The 19,290-nt window shown below is 51.5% G+C and overlaps 2 protein-coding genes across 4 annotated transcripts; one reads left to right on the top strand and one right to left on the bottom strand.

Moving 5' to 3' along the window:
* Positions 1 to 4,736: 4,736 nt before the first annotated feature.
* On the top strand, positions 4,737 to 9,472 carry LOC123152643 (RNA-binding protein 38). The gene is made up of 6 exons (XM_044572142.1): positions 4,737 to 5,488; positions 5,622 to 5,745; positions 7,363 to 7,537; positions 8,277 to 8,310; positions 8,755 to 9,058; positions 9,161 to 9,472. The coding sequence occupies exons 1-6, from the start codon at positions 5,291 to 5,293 to the stop codon at positions 9,238 to 9,240; spliced, it is 915 nt and encodes a 304-aa protein (XP_044428077.1). The 5' UTR covers positions 4,737 to 5,290; the 3' UTR covers positions 9,241 to 9,472.
* A 6,832-nt stretch (positions 9,473 to 16,304) lies between these two features.
* Positions 16,305 to 18,703, bottom strand: LOC123154276 (UDP-glycosyltransferase 85A7). Of its 3 annotated transcripts, none has more exons than XM_044573046.1 (3): positions 18,233 to 18,703; positions 17,536 to 18,105; positions 16,305 to 17,388 (listed from the first exon to the last, which is right to left on the bottom strand). In XM_044573046.1, exons 2-3 carry the CDS (start codon positions 18,044 to 18,046, stop codon positions 16,412 to 16,414), a joined length of 1,488 nt encoding a protein of 495 aa, XP_044428981.1. In that variant the 5' UTR covers positions 18,047 to 18,105; positions 18,233 to 18,703; the 3' UTR covers positions 16,305 to 16,411. The 3 variants fall into 3 exon arrangements, with proteins under 3 accessions (XP_044428981.1, XP_044428982.1, XP_044428980.1); XM_044573047.1 differs by having other exon boundaries at positions 17,536 to 18,100; XM_044573045.1 differs by lacking the exon at positions 18,233 to 18,703 and having other exon boundaries at positions 17,536 to 18,202.
* Positions 18,704 to 19,290: the final 587 nt, after the last annotated feature.

Genomic DNA, 19,290 nt, shown 5'->3' with positions numbered 1-19,290 from the left:
GAGAGTGTTGTCTACGTACCCAACGCAGACCGACTGCGGAAGCGATTACACGACGTAGAGGAAGTAGTCGTACGTCTTCACGATCCAACCGATCAAGCACCGAAACTACGGCACCTCCGAGTTCGAGCACACGTTCAGCTCGATGACGATCCCCGGACTCCGATCCAGCAAAGTGTCGGGGAAGAGTTTCGTCAGCACGACGGCGTGGTGACGATCTTGATGAACTACAGCAGCAGGGCTTCGCCTAAACTCCGCTACAGTATTATCGAGGAATATGGTGGCAGGGGGCACCGCACACGGCTAAGGAATCGATCACGTGGATCAACTTGTGTCAACTTGTGTGTTTAGAGGTGCCCCTGCCTCCGTATATAAAGGAGCCAAGGGGGGAGGAGGCGCCGGCCAGGAGGAGGTGGCGCAGGAGGAGTCCTACTCCTACCGGGAGTAGGACTCCCCCCCCCCAATCCTATTCCAACTAGGATTCCCAAGGGGGAAAGAGGGAGAGGGGTGGCCGGCCACCTATCCTAGTCCTAATAGGACTAGGGGAAGGGGGGAGGCGCGCAGCCCCCTTGGGCTGCCCCTTTCTCCTTTCCACTAAGGCCCATGATGGCCCATATGGCTCCCGGGGGGTTCCGGTAACCTCCCGGTAACCCGGTAAAATCCCGATTTCACCCGGAACATTTCCGATGTCCAAACATAGACTTCCAATATATCAATATTTATGTCTCGATCATTTCGAGACTCCTCGTCATGTCTGTGATCACATCCGGGACTCCGAACAACCTTCGGTACATCAAAATGCATAAACTCATAATATAACTGTCATCGTAACCTTAAGCGTGCGGACCCTACGGGTTCGAGAACAATGTAGACATGACCGAGACACGTCTCCGGTCAATAACCAATAGCGGGACCTGGATGCCCATATTGGCTCCTACATATTCTACGAAGATCTTTATCGGTCAGACCGCATAACAACATACGTTGTTCCCTTTGTCATCGGTATGTTACTTGCCCGAGATTCGATCGTCGGTATCCAATACCTAGTTCAATCTCGTTACCGGCAAGTCTCTTTACTCGTTCCGTAATACATCATCTCACAACTAACATATTAGTTGTAATGCTTGCAAGGCTTATGTGATGTGTATTACCGAGAGGGCCCAGAGATACCTCTTCGACAATCGGAGTGACAAATCCTAATCTCGAAATACGCCAACCCAACATCTACCTTTGGAGACACCTGTAATGCTCCTTTATAATCACCCAGTTACGTTGTGACGTTTGGTAGCACCCAAATTGTTCCTCCGGTAAACGGGAGTTGCATAATCTCATAGTCATAGGAACATGTATAAGTCATGAAGAAAGCAATAGCAACATACTAAACGATCAGGTGCTAAGCTAATGGAATGGGTCATGTCAATCAGATCATTCAACTAATGATGTGACCTCGTTACTCAAATAACAACTCATTGTTCATGGTCAGGAAACATAACCATCTTTGATTAACGAGCTAGTCAAGTAGAGGCATACTAGTGACACTTTGTTTGTCTATGTATTCACACATGTATTATGTTTCCGGTTAATACAATTCTAGCATGAATAATAAACATTTATCATGAAATAAGGAAATAAATAATAACTTTATTATTGCCTCTAGGGCATATTTCCTTCACTTCTATGGGTGTTTCGTGTGATACATGAGACCTTGGGGGGTTGAGTGGGTCATGGGTTGTTTCTCTGGGTTTTTTTTCTATGCACCCAAGTATTGATATATGTTCATGTACCTATATATTACATGTGCCCATATTTTTTGTTGTTGGCAAAACTCATTGTTTTACTTCCTTAAATCATGTACTAGGTGCATGCATCTCACCGATGAAAGTTGACTGGTGTAATTGTAGGTCCACTATTCAGTGAAATCAACGCGGCAAAAGATGCATTGCACGCGATCCATGCACTCTCCCTCTATGTGCGGCGCAGAGGTCATGGCCTGGACCCCGCCTCCCTGTCGCCTCTCCATTCATTTCCTATGACACGTATTGTAGGCATTCTTTGCCATCCATCTTCTAGTAGTAGCAAAAAGACGCCTAATAGGGGTGGGGGTCCACTGTTTAGTGAAATCAACGAGGCAAAAGATGCATTGCACACGATCCTTGCGCTCTTCCTCTATGTGCGGTGCAGAGGTCTTGGCTTGGACCCCCCCCCTCTCCCCATTCATTTCCTATGACACGTGTTGCAGACATTCTTTGCCATCCATCTTCTAGCAGGATGGTCAACTAGATGGTCAAATTTTGACCCAAAATACAAGGAGGCCTCATAAAACCGGATGGAAGGAGTAATAGCTCAGTATGCTTGATCAGTAGCTGGAGGTTCTCAGTTTGATCCAACATCGATTTAGATATTTCTTCTCACAAAATAGAGTGTTATGACCTAGGGATGAAAGGGGTTTCTTAGATTTACCAACATTGTCACTTGCCACCAATTCTTCTATGGGTGTTTCGTGTGGTACATGAGACCTCGGGGGGTTGACTGGGTTATGGGTTGTTTCTCTAGGTTTTTTTCTGTGCACCCAAGTATTGATGTATGTTCATGTACCTATATATTACATGTGCCCATATTTTTTGTTGTTGGCAAAACTCATTGTTTTACTTCCTTAAATCATGTACTAGGTACATGCATCTCGCCGATGAAAGTTGATTGGTGTAATTGTAGGTCCACTATTCTATGAAATCAACGCGGCAAAAGATGCATTGCACGCGATCCGTGCACTCTCCCTCTATGTGCGGCGCAAAGGTCATGGCCTGGACCCCGCCTCCCTGTCGCCTCTCCATTCATTTCCTATGACACGTATTTTAGGCATTCTTTGCCATCCATCTTCTAGCAGTAGCAAAAACACGCCTAACAGGGGTGGGGGTCCACTGTTTAGTGAAATCAACGAGGCAAAAAATGCATTGCACACGATCCTTGCGCTCTCCCTCTATGTGCGGTGCAGAGGTCTTGGCTTGGACCCCCCCCCCCCCCGCCTCTCCCCATTCATTTCCTATGACACGTGTTGCAGACATTCTTTGCCATCCATCTTCTAGCAGGATGGTCAACTAGATGGTCAAATTTTGACCCAAGATACAAGGAGGCCTCATAAAACTAAACGGAAGGAGTAATAGCTCAGTTATTTATATTGCACTTGATCAATAGCTGGAGGTTCTCAGTTTGATCCAACATCGATTTAGATATTTCTTCTCACAAAGTAGAGTGTTATGACCTAGGGATCAAAGGTGTTTCTTAGATTTACCAACATTGTCACTTGCCACCAATTCTTCTATGGGTGTTTCGTGTGGTACATGAGACCTCGGGGGGTTGACTGGGTTATGGGTTGTTTCTCTGGGTTTTTTTTCTGTGCACCCAAGTATTGATATATGTTCATGTACCTATATATTACATGTGCCCATATTTTTTGTTGTTGGCAAAACTCATTCTTTTACTTCCTTAAATCATGTACTAGGTACATGCATCTAGCCGGTGAAAGTTGACTGGTGCAATTGTAGGTCCACTATTCGGTGAAATCAACGAGGCAAAAGATGCATTGCACGTGATCCGTGCACTCTCCCTCTATGTGCGGCACAGAGGTCTTGGCCTGGGCCCCACCTCCCCGTCACCTCTTCATTCATTTCCTATGACACGTGTTTCAGACATTCTTTGCCATCCATCTTCTAGTAGTAGCAAAAAGCACGCCTAACAGGGGTGGGGGCCACTGTTTAGTGAAACTGACGAGGCAAAAGATGCATTGCACGCGATCCGTGCACTCTCCCTCTATGTGCAGCGCAGAGGTCTTGGCCTGGACCCCCCCCCCCACCGGTCGCCTCTCCATTCATTTCCTACGACAGGTGTTTAAGGCATTCTTTGCCATCCATCTTCTAGCAGTAGCACAAACACGCCTAATAGGGGTGGGGTCTGCTGTTTAGTGAAATCAACGAGCCAAAAGATGCATGGCACGCGATCTGTGCACTGTCCCTCTATGTGCGGCGCAGAGGTCCTGGCCCGGACCCCACCTCCCCATCGCATCTCCATTCATTTCCTATGACACGTGTTTAAGGCATTCTTTGCCATCCATGTTCTAGCAGTAGCAAAAACACGCCTAATAGGGGCGGGGTCCACTGTTTAGTGAAATCAATGAGCCAAAAGATGCATGGAACGCGATCCGTGCACTCCCCCTCTATGTGTGGCGCAAAGGTCTTGGCCTGGACCCCACCTCCCCGTCGCCTCTCCATTCATTTCCTATGACACGTGTTTCGGGCATTCTTTGTCATCCATCTTCGAGCAGTAGCAAAAACAAGCCTAACAGGGGTGGGTGTCCATTGTTTAGTGAAATCAATGAGCCAAAAGATGCATGGCACGCGATCCGTGCACTCTCCCTCTATGTGCGGCACAGAGGTCTTGGCCTAGACCCCACCTCCCCGTCGCCTCTCCATTCATTTCCTATGACACGTGTTTCGGGCATTATTTGTCATCCATCTTCTATCAGTTGCAAAAGCACGCCAGACAGGGGTGGGATGTTGTGCTTCTTCGTCTCGGTTTGCGTTTGTCGGCACCCTAGCACAGGCCACTCTCTTTTGTATCAAAAAATCACCACTTCCTCGCGGGGCTACGTCGAGGCACCCATTTCAAGCGTGTGAGTTCTTGGCAAAGGAAATGCGCCTATTTTTTTGTCTTCTGAAAATGACACACTAGAGTAGTTCTGTTTCAATTAAACGGAAATGTGGGATTTCTCTCCGAAATGAAATCAAATGAGATGTGGGTTTGAGGAACAAAAATAGAGAGGGCGCCCATAAGGGGAATGAAGGGGGAGAAAAAGGAACAGTATAAAAGGCTGCACATAGCTGTCACCCCACCCTAACCGTCTCTTCCAGCGCACAACCCCTTGCGCCTGCCTGTCTCGCCTCCCTCCCCACTGAACCCCCTCCCCCTCTTCCTTCTCCCCATCTCCACCGGCCACCCCAATTGCAACTGCCGCCTCATCAGAATCCCCCTCCACCGCTTCTGATCATTAAGCCAGCACATCACAGCGAGCTCGGTTTATATATGGCAGCGCGCTCCGCCACTGCCTAGGCTGCCACACACAGCACAGCAAGAGCGCGCGCACTGAGGGCGGCTGCGGCAGCGCGCCGGAATCAACCAACCAACCAGTTCGACCGTAGCGCGCAAGGTAGTTCACCAGGGGATAGCAAGATCGTCGGTCGGCACTCCACGCCGGCAAGCCTCCTTCTTGCGACGACTCGGAGCAGGGCGGGCGGGCGTGATGGCGGCGTCGTCGTCGACGGCGTCCTCGTACCGGTCGCGGTTCGGTGACACGACGGAGACGAAGGTGTTCGTGGGCGGGCTGGCGTGGGAGACCCCGTCGGAGGGCCTCCGGCAGCACTTCGAGCAGTACGGCGACATCCTGGAGGCCGTCGTCATCACGGACCGCCTCACCGGCCGCTCCAAGGGCTACGGATTCGTAAGCCGCGCGCTCCCCCTCCTCCTCCTTCCCCGGCCTGTCCGCGCGCGCGCGCGCGTGCGGCATGCTGCCGTAAAAATTCTTGCTCCCCTCGCGGCTAACGAGATCGATGGACGGACGCATGGCGCAACAGGTGACGTTCCGGGAGGCGGAGGCGGCGCGGCGGGCGGTGCAGGACCCGAACCCGATGATCACCGGGCGGCGCGCCAACTGCAACATTGCCTCGCTGGGCCCGCCGCGGCCCGCGCATCCTCGAGGTGAGTGATCCATCGATCCATCCATCCATCGGCCATCACAAGGAGAAGGGAAACCAATAATAATCTTACTAAACAAGAACAAATTTTGTCTCCTTCCTTATTACCGCCACCACCCAAATTCCCCCCTCCCACGAACACGTAGGCAGAAGCGCATTTCCCGTCCGGAAAATCAAACCGGAGCCGCGCCAACCAACCCAAAGCCACTGTTCCTCCGGTGCGCGCCAAATGGAGGCGATCCGGAGGAGGCCGCGGCGGATCTCACCCCGTCCGGCCGGGGTAGTGCCGTCCGTCTGCCATAGTGCCATGCCAGCGCACGGGAGCCAGGCAGGCGCTGGTGTGGGTGTGGTGGCGGGCACGCACGGCGCGAGGGGAGGGAGGGAGGGTCGTATGGCCGGGCCGGGCTTGACCAGGCTGGCCTGTCAGTTCGTCGCGCTGCCGCCTCGGTGCGTCCTCCTGCCCGTGCCTGCCCCACCCCACCACCACGTCCACGCGTGGCTATATACGCGCACACAAGTTTTAGCCACAGCTAATCCAGCCGTATTTGCTCGCTCCATTCTTTATTGGCGTACTAGAGACCAACTGGCAGTTATCAAATTTAGAATCGGCAGTTATGGTATGTGATCCATCCATCCGTCCATCCATCGGTTGCGTGGGGCTTAATCAAGAAAATTACCTCAGAGAACAGGGATGCTAGTACCTTGATCAAATTAACCATGTTTCCACTTAATCAGATTCCTTAATGATCACGTTAATGTAGTACTGGTAGTAGCAGCAGTAGCTTCTTATCTTGTGTGGCAAAAACGAATAGAGTAAGCAGGTGAGAGAGGGGGGCTGCTTGCTTTGACTGGATGTGGCGTGGTCGGTTGCGGCATGGCATGGCAGCAGGGATGTGGTGTAAAGGACAAGATAACTGTCGGGTGGAGTGGAGAGGAGGATCGATCAGGCGCCCCGCTTTCCAGCGGTAAAAACAGGATCCAGGAAGCAACCCATACAAAATGCTTCGACGCATATACCCTTTGACCGGTCTATTAGCGCCCCTGCTTACCTCGTCATTACTACTTCTACTACTACTAGGAGTGAGTATCTTGTTTCCTCAGGAAAAAACAGTAGTTTAGCACCAAGAGGGCCACGACGCCAACCAGAATTTGATGCTCCTGTGTGTAGGCTGTACTGAGCGGCGACCAATATTTTTCTCCGGGAAGGCAACAGTTACGTAGCTAGCAGCAGTGGTACTCGCCTGCCAGAACCGGCCGGTCAAAGCGTCAACACGCCGCGCACATGGCGAGGCCCTTTCCCGGCCCTCCGCCGCAGATCGACCGATCGGTCGACCGAAGCCGGCAGTTTTTATTTCAGTTTTCGTAGCGTTTTGCGCGCCGGAAACGTACCGGTTGTACATGCAGAGCGGCAGACATGCACACGCCTGCCGCGCACGTACCGCTTCATTTAGTACTTGCTTGGTGTTGTTGCTTTCGCGCCCCCTCTCTGCCGCTCTGCGGCGCATAACATGGCGGCGAAATGGTTTCATCCTGGTTTCATCCTATTTATTTACTTTTTTTTGAGACATTCCTATTTACTGACGCTGTAAATACTACTAACATGATGAATGGATGAATGCAGGGAGGCCGTCGGCCGTGCCCTACTGGCAGCAGGGCCCGCCGGCGCCGGTGCCGCCGCAGGGCCCGCAGTACTACATCCCCAGCCCGAGGGCTCCTCCTCCTCCGCAGCAGCAGATGGGCCTGATGCCCAGCCCTGGCCCGGCGATGTACCACCAGCCGCCCCCTTCGCAGCCATGGTAAGCCCTGCCTTCTCCCTGCAAATTCCACATGGCTACACCTACGAGCATGCATGGGTGATACTAGTAGCTGAGAGAGGTCGTGGTCAGTTTGGGTGGGCGGTGGAGGGAAGGGAGGCGGGAGGCTGACCGGAGCGGGCCGGCGACGGTCCCCCAGCCCTTTCTCGTGCTGGCGCGGGTCTCTTTCGCCATGCAGGGTGTTGCCTCGCCTGCCAACATTTTCTGCGCCTGTTGGTTATCTTGCCGCAGGGTTTTTAATGCGTCCACCGTGCACCATTGCCATTCCTGGTTTTTACAGGTGTTTGTGGCAGTCATCAGTTTTCTCTGTTGATGAAATTTTCCTTGAGAAAGGGAGGAGAAACCTGGGCAGTTTTATTCATTTAGTGGTAAAAGTTACTCTCTCCGTTCACTTTTGTAAGACCGTTTAGACATTTACTCTCTCCGTTCACAACTCATCTAAAATTTCGGCTGTCTAAAACGTGTTATGAAAGTGAACATAGGGAGTAGAAAAAAGGGAGAGAAGCTTTTTTCTAGTCATGAACAGGATGGTCCTAGCCAGTTGTGGGCTAGGTGAGTTGTGGGCTAGGTAGGTCAATGATCTAGATTCTGGACTTTACAGCCTTGGTAATGGATAAGTAGGCCTCTTATAACTACCCAGGGGGGCCAGCCCCAAGCTCTTCTCTTTTCCCCCGGATCATATCACTCGCTGAAGAAGCTTTGCCATGTCTTTTGCTTGCAGGTACTGGGGCCCACCCGACTATCAATACCCACAGGTAAGCATGTCCCCCTGCTCTGCTCTGCTGTGCCCCCTCAACGCCCACCTTCTTTGCTTCAGTGCCTTTTATCACATGCAGTGCAGCACACACTCGCCAGCCCAGCCCAGTGCATGCCACTCGCGCGCGCGCTACCCAGGCACGCCACATGCCCCGCGAGCGCTTCCTCCGCTGCGCTGCCGCTGCCCCTGGCTACGTAAAACGCGCAGCTCAGTCATGATTTGCTGCTACAGAAACATTCCAAGATCGGCACGTCCGAGTACCTGATAAGATTAGTTGCACCGTTAGGATTTGGAAACACTTTGAACCATCGATCGGCCATTCATTTCCGAATGATCGGTGCTGATTGTTCGGACACTGACTGACACACTGATGATGTTCAAGTGTCCAGTTGTGGCCATGTTTATTCCTACGCTTGTATGATAACCCATGAGTGATGTGCAGGCCATGATGACCCCTCAAATGGTGCAGAACTACTATGCTCAGCTGTATGCGGCTGGGCTGGCGTCGCCGACAGGGCCACCGCCCTACCATCAGTACGTGGGGTACATGCAGATGCAGGCCCCGACGCCGAGGGCAGCGGTGCTCTCGCCGGTGGCGCAGCAGATCGCGGCGGGGCAGCCGTATGCGCCGCACCCGGCGGCGGCGCAGATGCAGGGCTTCTCCATGCAGGTGCCTTCTCTCCCGCACAACTTCGCGCTGCAGCTGCCCTCCCATGCAGTGTCGATGCTGCCTCCCAACGCAACCGGTATGTCGAGGACCGAGTTTCTTTCGGTTTTTGCACTGAGCTTACAGGGAATTCGAAGGTGTTTTCACGTCAGAAGTAGTGATGTTTTGATGTCGCGTGCAGATATGCAGCCGGCTGGTGGCCAGGCGTCCTCCTCTGCAGCCGCGGCGACGAACGCGAACAACACTCACCAGGGTGCCTGATGGAAGGCTGGGGGAGGAGATTCTGATTGGTTCCAAACACCTTCAAAACTGACTGTTTTTCTGATTTAAAGTTGTTGTTCCCATCTCGACGGATCTGGTGCGGACGAAGTTATTAATGGTCTGTAACAGTCTCTCAGGATGCTTTGACTAGAAAAGACAAACCATAAACATCTCCTCTTTTCTTTGTTCGGGATTCATTTTCTTAAGTTCTGGCAAATATTCGCAAAAAATATGAGATCTTCTCCTATTGTTAGCGTAAACAAGTTTCCTTTTTGAGCGGAGAGGAAGCAAGTTTCATTTGCATATTCTTTGGGGTAGAAGCAGCATGTTTGCTTGAAGCAACGGCTTCAATAGTCAATAGTTCTTACAAAATTAAGCTCACGGGCCGAAAGACGATCTATGTCTCGCTTTTAGCGAGTTGTACCAGGCATCGATCGCGCTGGGCCAGCACATCAACTGTGCGTGCTGATATTTACGTGGTTGTGTGTTCACCATGAGACCTATATCTCGCTCTTTGCGAGACGGTAGCTCGTCTTGCCCATGTCGCAGTAGATAGCCATGTGTGTTCCTATGATTTTTTCTGCGAGCGGGTTATAGGAAGCTTCTATGGACCAGTGTTAGAAGCATTCGTGCAGTTTTCTTCCTTCGTGTTTTCTGTATCTGTTTTTATTTTATTTTCCTTTGCCTTTTTCCTTAATTCTATTTTCTCCTTCTTTTTTTCTAATACATGTGTACTTTTTTTCCAAATACACGTTTAACATTTTCGTATATAGGTTGAACCTATTTTAGATACAGGTTAACCATTTCTCAACGACACGTTGAACATTTTCTAGAACTACACAATGAATATTTGTCAAATTTACATTTAACTTATTTTTAACACACATGGACATTTTTCATAAATGTCATGAGCATTTTATTTACAAAACATGCAAAACATTTGATATGCGTTAATTTGTTTTTTAAAATGTCATGAACATGTTCTTAAAATTCTGTGAGCCTATTGTTTACATTGTTAAATATTTTGTTAAAGTGTCATGAACACAATTTTGACCACATATACAATTTTAAAGGGTACTCTCTCCATTCTGAATTACTCGTCGCAGAAATGAATGTATGTAGATGTATTTTAGTTCTAGATACATCCATTTCTGCGACGAGTAATTTGGAACGGAGGGAGTACAAAACATTATTAAGAATTCATGAATATATTTTTGCATTGTACAAAGATTTTTAATGTTACATGCATATTTTTAAATGTGTTAATCCTTTTTAAATGCCACAAACATTTTTTTGAATGGTACAAACATTCTTTTTAAATTGCACGAAAGAGTTTTTTACACCGCGCTAACATTATTTAATGCATGATGAACACTTTTAAAATTGATGTGATTAATTTTTACAATATTTCAAAAATATAAACTGAAGAAAAAAGATAACATAAGGACAAAAAGTATGAATCAAACGTAAGAATTGGGTCGGCTAACTAGCAGCTTCCTTGAGGCAACACAACCATTTTTCTCACTACAAGCGAGACATAGGCTCCATGGGCTAAATGGATATGTGCGCTCTATGTAGCAATCTTTCGTTGTGCGCTCATGTTGCTACAAGAAAGTACTCCCTCCGTTCCAAATTACTCGTCGCAGAAATGGATGTATCTAGAACTAAAATACATCTAGATACATCCATACCTGCGACAAGTAATTCAGAACGGAGGGAGTAGCAGTTAGCGCTATCTTTAGCTAAAACACTGTTGGTGCTATCTGTGTGGAAGTTAATACCAAAAAAAAGTCACCTGTGTATTTTTCTCTTCTTTAGAGAGGGGAATATAAAAAAAATTATTACTTCCAAAAAACACATAGACTGCGTAAACTATTCATTCGCTTGAGCGAAAACCATATGGAAAAACATTACCTACATAAAAAATGTTAAAGAGTTGCAAAATAATGTTCATGTAATTTCAAAAGGTGTTAACCTATTTTACAGAAAAAATTCACAATTTTTAAAATATTATCCTTTAAAAAATGCTCATGTGGTTTTAGAAAAAAGTTCATTGGGAATTTAAAGAAATGTTCATCGTGTGTTTATTTTGAAGAATGGTCATCATTTTTTTTATCTTGTAGTAAAAGATGTTCATTGTGTGTTTAAAATAATGTTCATCAAGTAATTCAAAAAATGTACATTAACTAATTTTAGAAAAAAATCATAGTGCAATAAAAAATGGTCCTCATGTAATCTGAAAAGTACTCATCATGTAATCCAAAAATGTTCACTGTATTAAAATTTATTCCTCTTGCGATTTGAATAAATGTTCATTGTGCATCTGTTCGTATGTGTTTCAATAAATGTTCATCAAGTATTAGAAAACATTTGTTATGTATTAGATGTTCATCGTGTATTAAGAAATGTTCATGTATCAAAAATATTCCTAACAAAGAAATGGGAAAATGAAAAATCAAATAATATAACAAAAAAGAAATGTGATTTTTTTAATAATGAAAAGAAAAGGAATGTATTTTTAAAATACCTTTTGAACATTAAAAAACAGAATGAACATTTTGAGTGCATGATGAACATTTTAAGGACCTTCGTTTCCGGTTGCTCCATGTTGTTTCCTTTGATTTCCATGTTCCATGATATTATTCTATGTTGGCCATTTGATTTGTAGGGTTAAATTTAACATGAATTTCCCTCCTAAGAAATCATTGGTACTACATTTCATGGAAAATCATTTATCCACTCGGACCTCTTGGGAAATTTTCTGAGAATGCACAGCCTTACTAATATCGCCAAAAATCTGCCATTGTAGTGTGTCCTTATGATGCAGAAGGGGCATCATGGAATTCATAACGCAGAGGGGGAGGGGAAGTACCTAGGTTTGGTCGTTCATGGTCTAGAGACCCCGGTGTAATTCTTATTGCAGTTGAGATGTTCTGTAAGATCTATTTTTGTAATATATCCAAATTTTTTTCACGATGTCCGGATCATGAAAGTCATCTAACGCGGTCATGTATCGGTCCGCAGGGCGATCCAAACGTAATTTTTCCCGCAATCCGGAGACAAACATAGAGAGAGGCTTTGCGGAAGTCCGGATCGGTCCTACGCCCACTTCTGACACCCCTAAAGCCCCCTCCCTCCCGTGTGTTTTCGGCCAGCACCGCTCCAGAGCGTCAACGCCCACATTCATGCCCTGCCAGAGCGGATGCGACCGGTCACTGGCGCTGGCATTGAAGCGGCGCATCGGCCGAGAGAGCGCCTCCCGCGTGGCTTCCCAGTGCAGGCGACTACCACGCGTTCAAACGACACGACGGCCGCCAGTCTATCCGTCTGCCGCTCACATTGATGGCACGCGGTTGTCGAGGCGTCTCCTCTGGCACCACCCGTCCGTTCTTCTGCCGCCCACCATTGGTATAAAATCGATGCCAGCCGTAGTCGCAGTCATCCACCACTGATCCCTTTTCGCATCACTCCCACCATGGATTCTCCCCCGCCAAAGCTCTCAGGGACGGGCTGACATAGGACCAGAAGAAGGAGATGGACACCATTGTTGTCGGCTGGTTGGCTGGCCGCCAGCCGGAGAACGACGACGTCCCAATGGAGGATGCCGCCGCCGACGAACCGACATCACCCTCGCCGGTGCATTACACCATGACCATCAGCGAGACCCATGCCCATTACATGGACATGGTGCAGGAGGATTGGGTGGAGCAGGTCTAGGAGGGGTAGGCCGACACCGCCTGCAATCATGACCTCTTGCAGGAGCACGTGCAAGTGGAGGAGTAGCTTGCCGCCGGCAGGGCTAGCGCGCCGGACTCGGAGCTGGCGGAGCAGGAGGCGCTGCTCGATTCCTACCGCTCCGCTCGCAAGATCCGCCTCGCCCGCTGGCGGCCGCCTACAAGGAGAGCGACGACGCGGGCAAGGCGGTGTTCGATGAGACCGGCGACGAGGAGGAGGTCATCGCCGAGTTCGCGCCCCACCGCGACGACCACGAAGCCGGCACGTCCGCGGGCGTCGCTGCGAGTGTGGAAGAGTAGTGCACAGTAGGTCGCCGCCGCTCATGTCCTAGGAAGGCTATCGCTCCTTTCCTCCTGACGCCAAGCCTGGTAGGCTCAACATCTTCGGCCGATTAGTCGCTTGGCGGCGATGTGGAGGGATATAGCTTCACTTCCCGGACCTCGGGAGGCGGAGGTTACGGAGGCGAAGTTGGAGAGCTCCCAGGCGGAACTGCAGACGGTGAAGCCTCAGTTCTCGGGGCTCATAGTCGGACACGGTAACGGGCGCCGACGACCATTGAGACCTAGCCGGACGAGTTCCATTTAGTTGATGTAAATGTAATGAAATTCATCATGTTTATATAAAACCCGTCTGTGTTTAAACGATGCGGGAGGAAATTTGCGGGTTGGCGTCAAAGATGCCCTAAAGGGTAGCGAGACAAACATAAAAAGATGTTCAACAGCGGCACAGCTGCCAGAGGCATGGCAATACTAATGCGTTTTCACCATCCTTGTCAACATGAGTGCACCGGACACGTTTTCCTTGCGCGCGTTGCACTTCCATTACGGAGCGCACAAGCGGCATTCCCCGTTGGCGCCCCGGACCAAAGCGTCCCCGTTGACGAGGAGTGGCTTCGTGACGTGGCCGCCGTGCGAGACGACAGCCGACACATTTTCCCGCCGCCGGTTAAGGACTTCGCTTCGGTTAAACAACCGGAGTACTAGTGCTAGTATGTTGCTTCTTTTTCTTCAGAACGGGTATGCTGCTTTCGGACCGGCCAAAACCATGAGCCGGGAGGTGCTGGAATTTTCGAAAAGAGAAAAGCCGGGAGGCGTTGTAAATGGTTCACATGGACCCGCTCGGCCGGCGGCTGGCGCGCCAAGTCAAAAACGATCTTGTCGTTCGTCGTGGGGCGTTGGAAGCGCACGCACGCACCGGTCAGTTCGGGCCTCATATGATTGGTCCGAATCCGATCATGGAGAATAAAGTTGTACAAGGGTTTTGCCACGTTTATTGGCATGTCAGTCTCAAGCGCACGTCGAACCTGATGGTTATTAGACTAGCCACAACAGAGAGTAACATACACTAGTAACATATACATATCCCTAGACTATGTTACTATTTTCATAGTGGGTAGTAACTTAACCGTGGTAACATGCAAAGATTCATTTATTAGGTTATAGACTCATATTGTATTGGGACATGTGATGTTACAGTAACTAGCTAAGTTACTACAACTACCTCTCTCCTTATTAACTCATTGCCACATAAGCAAATTTGCTGAGTTGGACTCGATGTTATTGCTGAAGTTACTCCCACTGTGGCTAGTCTCAGATAACAGTCTCGCCAGATGACCCAACGTGAAAAGATGCCACACACTGATCTTGTCGCCGGGCTAGTCACCTCGCGGTTTGGCACTGGCCCAGGGTCAGTTGACTGAAAAGTTATTGGGTGTTGCTAGGTCTTGGTGGACTGTGATTTAACAAGTCTATGTCAAGTGACGTATCATGCATGAGAGAAAGAAAAACAGAAATTTTTTGCGCTTTCTCCTGTAAATCCGACACATCACATGGGGGCTTGCAGACGTCTGGACAGCTGCCACGCCCTGACCACCAACCCCCTCCCCCCCCCCCCCCCCTCACTCGCCTCTCTCGCGCTTTCCATCAAACGCCCGCGCCGCTTGCCATGCTGCATTCATGCCGGCACAGAGTATGCAACGGGCGGGATTGATGGAGCTATTTGACCATACGAGAGGGCAGCGCAGACGGACGCGGCCTTTCACTACCGGCATTGAAGCGCTGTTCCGGCCGAGAGAGCGCCTCCTGACTGAACACGCCTTCTCACCACATTCAAACGGCCATAAACTGCCCGCCTTCCTCCAATAAATTCATATGTGCGCCAGAAATCTACTCTGGCCATACATCCATTCACGAGCCCCCGTCATTAAACACAACACCGGTTGGCTCCAGCCTCCGCCTGCTATTTAAACGGTGCCAGACGTTAGGGAAAAATAACACCACACTCCGCTCACATCCCTTCCTTGCACTATTTTCTTCATGATCTCCATGGCATCCTAGAATAGGAAGAGGAGTTCTCCGGCATAAAAGCTGGCTGGGTGGTCCGCCGAAACCGCCGGATAGAAGCAAGGCAATGATCTCCTACACCACCCTCGATGATCCAGGCCCCTATAGCCTAGCTCTTGGATGGAGAAGCTCCAAGCCGGTGCATCGTTCAGCAACTCGCCGCTCCAACTCAGCCCGTCGAGGAGCGGCTAGTTGCTCCAGGCCTGCACGCGAGGGAGCACGACAGCACGGGCAACGTGGCTGCCATGGATGCCGTCGTGTCGTACTGCTGCTCCCATGCCCGGAACCGCGCCATCCGCTCTCAACGTACATGTAACCTGTAACCGCGCCCTGTCCACGGAGAAAGAAGTCGGCTTCACGGAGATGGACGAAACGGTGGCCAACACATCCGACGGAGAAAAAAGCCATCATCGAGGAGAAGTAGAACACGGTAGGCCGCCCCTGCTTGGTTCCCATCAGCGGCGAATCCAAGGGGCAGGCTTGGATGGGCTCAAGCCTGCCCTCCGAAATTAAAATCCAGCCTATCCCAGCCCATCTCAGCCCAGTTTCAGCCCATCATAACCCAGTTTCAGCCTGTGTACTGAAGTTGAGCCTGCCCTTCAATTTCATCCTAGATTCGCTACTGGTTCCCATGTAGGCCACCATCAAAGCAGCGCCGGCATACACAATCGGATATCCGCTGACGCCGGCCATAGACTAGTTTTACCTTAGTCAGGTATAGTTTTTAGTTAAAAGTGTTTAAAATATATTGAATGTTATCTAGTTTATATGAAATCTGCCGTCCTTGCATAATTTTTGTCGGATTGATTTAAAATGTTGTTGAAATGTATGCGGGAGGCGTTGGATGGCTGCCCCGCAACCGTGTCCACGGATGCGAGAGGAATTTTGCAGTCGCCCTCGGAGATGCCATTAAGCCCATGATTTGCATAGTTTGAAGAGAGCCATGCGTGTAAGAAACGATCGGCGTGCCAGTCGCTGAGCTAAATCTTGACGATAAATGACAAGTTCGAGATCGAGAGAAAACAACAGCATGCACCCAAAAGTCTAAGAGTACATTACGCAACAGTGGGACATGACACTGCCTGGCGGTGACGTCACCGGGCGTGCGTGACTTTGGCAAGCTTGGCGCCGCCGTCCGGCACCTCCAGCCGCAGCTCCTCGACCAGCTTGTCGAGGTTCTCGTACGCCGACCCCCCGGGCGCCGTCGCCGCCTCGGCACGAGCCTTCCACTCAGCGGCGCGGCGCCTCATCTCCTCGCTCTTCTCCCCTCCGCCCATGAGCTCCTCGATGTGCGCCACGACCTGCTCTCGCCGCAGCTGCTCGTCCAGGCGCAGCCCGACGCCCCACTCCCCGCACACGTATCGGCTGTTGATGTACTGGTCCGCGAACCCCGGCGCGCAGATCATCGGCACACCCGCCCAGATGCTCTCCGTCGTCGAGTTCCACCCGCTGTGCGTCAGGAAGCCCCCCACGGCGCGGTGCCGCAGCACCTGCTCCTGCGCGCACCACTCGGCGATGAAGCGCCGGCCCTTGGTCTCCGCGAGGAAGTCGGCCGGCAGGGCCTCCATGCCGCGGTCGCCGGCGACAAGCCCGGGGCGCACGACCCAGAGGAACGGGCGGTTGCTGGCGGCGAGGCCCCACGCGAACTCCGCCAGCTGGTCCAGCGACAGCACCGCCAGGCTCCCGAAGCTGACGTACAGCACCGACCCCGCCGCCGGTTGCGCGTCCAGCCACGCCATGCACGCCGCGTCCTCCTCCCACAGGCTCAGCCCGGACGCGCCGTGGTCGACGCGGCGGTGCATGGCGGCAGCGAGCGGCCCGATGGTGTACACGCGCGGGAACTCGTCCCGGAGCGCGGCCAGGACGTCTGGCTCGAGCTCGTCGAACGTGTTGAGGATGAGGCCCTGCGCCCTGGCGCAGCTGTTGGCCTCCTCCTCCTCCACGCGCAGGCCGAACCCGTTTGGCGCCACCGTCCGGACGAAGCTGGAGATGTCGCCGAGCCGCACCGTCGGCATCCCGGCGATCCAGTCGATCGGCGTGTCCAGGTACCCGTTGGTCAAGTAGCTCTCATCTGCAGAGCCAAGAAACAGACACGGATTGAACATTTGCATCGATCCATATACACCAGTGCGACACATGCAGCATCCATGTGCGCTCATGCAGCGATCATCAAGCATGACGAGCGCGGGCGATGGGCCGATCGTTCAGATAGGTGTACCTTTGAGCGGCGTGTAGCCTCTCTGTGTGAGCTGGCGCAGCCGGAGCGTGCAGACGAAGCCGACGGCGCTGGTGCCCCAGATGACGAAGGACGGCACGCCGAGCTCCTCCGCGACGCCGAGCACGAAGCTGGCGAGGCCGCTGAGCACGACGCAGGTGACAGGCGGCACGCCCTCTTGCTCCCCGAGTCGGCGCGCCAGGTCCACCAGCGGCGGGCCGCAGCTCCTCCGCAGCGACAGGTAGAGCCTCACCGTCTTGTCTGGCGAGGCGCGGTCGGCGTCGTCCAGCCCGTCGGGCACGGACTCGAACCGGAATCCGTCCCGGCCGGCGAGCCGCGCGCCGCCCGTCCGCAGCAGGCGCTCGTGGTTGTGCTCGGTGTTGACGAAGGTGACGTGCACCCCGCGCGAGTGCAGCAGCTCCGCCAGCTTCAGCGTCGGGTTGATGTGGCCCGAGCACGGGAACGGGAACATCATCGCGTGCGCCCTCCTCTCCTCCGCCATGGCCGCTCCCATCGGTCTGTCCTGCCTCTGCCACCACTAGCTCTAGCTCCTGCTCACTCGATCGCACTGCGCTACAAGTACAAACACATCCTCCAAATGAGCGCGCTGTGACGGGCTAGCTAAATAGGCGAGCTGGCTAGCTGGTCATCGTCGTCGTCGTCGTCGCGGCTTTCGAAGCGGATATGTGTGTGATGTTACCTTGGATTTGGTCACGGCGCATATATTCACGGTCTGCGAGACAAGATCGTGTCCTCCGGAACAAAATCTCCCCGGCTCCTGGTGGGAAGATCTCCCGCGCGCGCCACACGTGACCGGGCAAAGCCGGTCGGGCTGCCCTTCTTCCCTGGCCTCACCCTCCTTCCCCTCGCTGTCGAGCTCGAGCTGACCGACGACGACTAGCTACACAAGTATACTCTGACAGAGAAACTGATAAGTGTACAAAAACAAAAGCAAAACCAATACAGCTACATGGCGTAGAGCCGTATCCACTATCCAGTATCCTTTGGAGCCCTGGACACGTGATCCGCTCTGACGGCCGGCTTGGCGCGGCGTGGCTGGCCGCGGAATAACAAAACGTATTCGCCATCCCGTTCTCTCCCGCCCCCGAGATTCACCGGATCCAGGTAGCCCAATCGCCCCGCTGACACGGCCGCCGCGATCGAGGCGTGGGATATGTTTACGGCAGCCGGAGCCGGAGCTTTCCGGGGAGCAGGAAACGATGACCGCGACCATTGTTTTCCCATTTTCATATGACTTGATTGAAGCACTTGTCTATTCTTCCGAGCATCGGGTCGATGGGGCCGCGGGGAAAAGGGCCATGCCGGGGGCTTTTATATGGGAGCTACGGGATGAGATGGCGATCCCTGCAACTGAGAAGCCCCAGGAAATCTTTCGGGGATCGGATGGGTTGTTCGCTTCTGGGACTGCAGGGCGTTCTTGTTTTTGTTCCATCCCATTGCTGATGAGTGATGAGTGCGCGGCGCGATCAATCGTGGATGCTCCTCTTCCTTGGCCTACAGTCTAGTAAAAGCACATCACTGTATTCTCATTGTATATCCGTAGAAAGATTGAAAGCTGTCTTTCTAAGATGGCGCCGGGAACTTTCGAAAGTCATGATATCGGATCGCCCTATTACGTCTTGGGATACGGAAATTGGAAAAATGTGCCAATCTGTTTTTCTTTTCAGCTTCCCTAGAGTTAATAGCATGAAACTACCATATTTCGGCACGTCGTAACGAATTGGTATCACTAGTCAC

The sequence above is a fragment of the Triticum aestivum genome, chromosome 7A (genome assembly GCF_018294505.1).
Source record: "Triticum aestivum cultivar Chinese Spring chromosome 7A, IWGSC CS RefSeq v2.1, whole genome shotgun sequence".
Taxonomy (NCBI): Eukaryota; Viridiplantae; Streptophyta; class Magnoliopsida; order Poales; family Poaceae; genus Triticum; species Triticum aestivum.
Note: the sequence above shows the minus strand (reverse complement) of the source record. Positions and strands in the feature narration are given on the sequence as shown.